This window comes from Chelonoidis abingdonii, chromosome 9, assembly GCF_003597395.2.
Source record: "Chelonoidis abingdonii isolate Lonesome George chromosome 9, CheloAbing_2.0, whole genome shotgun sequence".
Taxonomy (NCBI): Eukaryota; Metazoa; Chordata; order Testudines; family Testudinidae; genus Chelonoidis; species Chelonoidis abingdonii.
In genome coordinates this window covers 79,361,358-79,364,269 of record NC_133777.1, presented here as the reverse complement: position 1 = coordinate 79,364,269, position 2,912 = coordinate 79,361,358, and the positions used below count along the sequence as shown (strand labels likewise).

The following is a 2,912-nucleotide window of genomic DNA, read 5'->3' as shown; positions in this document are numbered from 1 at the left end:
TCCTCCCCAGCTCTCCCTCCCCCCACTTTAGTCCCCCTCCCACGGTCCCCGCTGCCCCCGGCACCTGGCGGCCTCCAGCGCCCTCAGGGACTCGGCGGCGAAATCATCGGTGCCGAAGAACAGGACCCGCCACGGGGGCTTCCCCCGGGGGGCCCCGAGCTCGGCCAGCCCGCGCCTGGCGGTGGCGGCAGCTCCCTCCCGCCAAGCCCGCAGCAGCCTCCTCCTCATGCTACCCGAGGCCCAACCCACTTCCGGGGTCGCGGCACGCGGTGACGCAAACACGCCACGCAGACCACCTGAGCACGGCCTAGCGCGATGACGTCATACCCCGCGGCGCCGAGGAGATGGGCGGGGCCTGACGAAGGGGCGTTGCCTGGGAGGCGGGGAGGGGCGGGGCCAGGCTGTGATATATATGCGTGGGGGAGGGTTCCGGGGACTAGACAGGGCAGCTGAAGCCCGGGAGACCGAGAACCTCCCCTCGTCTGAGGGGAGCAGCGAGGTCCCTGGCCGCAGCCCCCTCCGGCACCAGGGCGACCCCTAGGCTTTATGGGGCTGGCAGCCTCGGGGAGGGCTGGGGCAACAAGGCTACCGAGCCGCCCAGCCGCCTCGCAGCGGTGGAGAATCACAGCACCCCACAGGGACCCCTGACCATGTCCCTCATGCAGCATGCGTGGCAAGGCCACAGTCGGCTCTGTGAACACGGCCCCTGCCTAAGGAGACTGTAGCGCGCTGGGTGTGTGGGAGCCGACCCGCTCTTACCCGCCGTGGTGGGTGAATCTGCTGCTTGGGGAGACCAGCTCCCCAGCCCGCCTGTTCTGCCTCTGGCCTGACCTATATGCCACACATGCTCTGCCGCCAGCCCGGCCCCACTCCACTCAGGCCCTGCCCTCTCCCTCTTCTCTTCCCTCCCACACCAGTGTCTCCCTCTAATCTTCCCTCCCACACCAGTGCTCACCCGCTTCCAGCCAAATTCGTGAACCCAAATGAAGCAAATGACATTAAAGACAGTGCAGAAGGGGTTTTTTTTCAAAACAAACTGGAGCATGTTTTCCATTGCATGCCAGCTGGTGAAGACTGGACAAGTGCAGAAGGTGCTTAATGAAAAGCACTAAATTTGAGAATAAAAAATGTCAGTCACAGGTTTTTTGATATGCCCTGAAATTTGTCAAAGATTTATTTGCAAAACCTTTGTAGTAAGGGCAAGTCAGCTGTCCTGCTGAATACAGCTCTTATCTGTTTTACATTTTCTTAATTAGTAATTCTAAGCTATTTTTATATTTTAAATATACTCTTAAGCCTTCATAAAATAATCATTCCAGATAAAGATATTCTTTTCAATTAATCAGCCACAGAGGCTGAGAGTCTTCATAACCATGTTCATTGCTTTTAGAAAAAGGGACAATAATTTACATTGTGTGATCTCCATAACAAGACATGTTTATGAAATTTCACTAACTTTAAAAAACATGTTTCCAAAGATTTTAGGTATAACAAAGGATTTGATATCTTACTAAGGTACTGATTTTGCTGGAGGGTTCTCTTAAAACTAGTTCATCAAATAGGCAGAAGTAAAGAAAGGGATGCTCATTTGTACAGCTATCTGGAAGGAAAGGGGTAGGGTCCCTTTAAGGGCTCTTTTCAACAGTGGGGTGAAGGGAGAAAGGGATGGATAGAAAGGACAGGAAGACTTTGGAAGCAATTTTTGGTACTATAGTAATTAAAATTAAAATGTGTATTTTAGATAAGGGAGGTCTTTTGAAGGATTTATTTAAAAAACTATATGTCTGAAGAGCCAAGTATTTAAGGCTAAAATGAATACTCAGATTATGCATATAAAAATCTATGCACGGATTTTTAGAGATGTGATTTTATAATTTTCAGCAATCTTCTAATGAAATATTTTTAAAGCAAATTTTAAACTAAGGTCCTGTAGACTAACCTGTTCTGAGTAAATATGACAGTGATGCACAACTGAAGTCAATACAATAATTCAGGACTAATGCTTTCAGGAACAAAAATGTTCCTAGACTTCCTGTATTTTCGCTGTTGGATACTGAAAGACCACGAGGAGGTTCAAAATACCATGAGTAGCCAAGATCTTACGTTGCATCAGCCCTGTAAATGATTCCCCAAGGTGTTAAACGCATCACACCCTAATCACAATGTTATGGCTCTCCAAATTTATTTTGTCCATTTTTTTAGGAGATACTTTAATCACTGTTTCCTGCTACTGTTGTGTTCCTACTATGGCAGAGCAGCAAAATGTCAGCTTCTGTTCCTTGTCAGAATGAGTCCTCATGGAAATTTCAGCTGCAACCATGCAATTTTGTGAACCTAAGTGGTTTTTCACCCCATCTATATTTGATTTCTTTGATCATTTTCACAACCAGAAACACAGAATCTAACCTTCTTTCTTGAACATGATCTTGTAACCTTTGACCATGTGTTTTAAACTAGTTACATTTAGACATAGTATAATGTGTAAACATTAAGTGAAAAAATGTCAGGCAAAAAAAGGGTGACTGTTGACACCAAAGTCACTGACATCCTTCTGGTTCTGATGATTGATGAGTAACTGCTGCATTGGAAAAGTTAATTCTTTTGGAGAGAACATGCCCTGCTTTAGCAATGGTTATAATTCAAAGAATGTTCTGTTCTTGTAAAGTAGGAGGTCAGGATAATCACTTAATGAACAGTCTTCTCCCATAACATTAGAATGAAAATATTTTATCATTATCTAAGAGCATTCTTTTCTCTATGACAGTGGTTCCCAAACTTTAACAGCCTGTGAACTCCTTTCACTAGCATGTCAAGTCTCACAAACCCCCTCTTAAAAATGAATATTTCCAGGGATTTTCTTCTTTACCTGAGTATAAATTATAAAAGCAGCAATCTTGGAAATATAAAATTTG

General features: G+C 46.1%; 1 protein-coding gene across 1 annotated transcript in view; it reads right to left on the bottom strand.

Moving 5' to 3' along the window:
• MTFMT (mitochondrial methionyl-tRNA formyltransferase) overlaps nt 1-250 on the bottom strand; it is an 8,319-nt gene extending 8,069 nt beyond the window's left edge. The window contains exon 1 of the mRNA XM_032766063.2: nt 65-250. Within this exon, the coding sequence (XP_032621954.1) occupies nt 65-228 (164 nt within the window). The 5' untranslated portion in view covers nt 229-250. The remainder of the gene's footprint in view (nt 1-64) is intronic.
• Nucleotides 251-2,912: the final 2,662 nt, after the last annotated feature.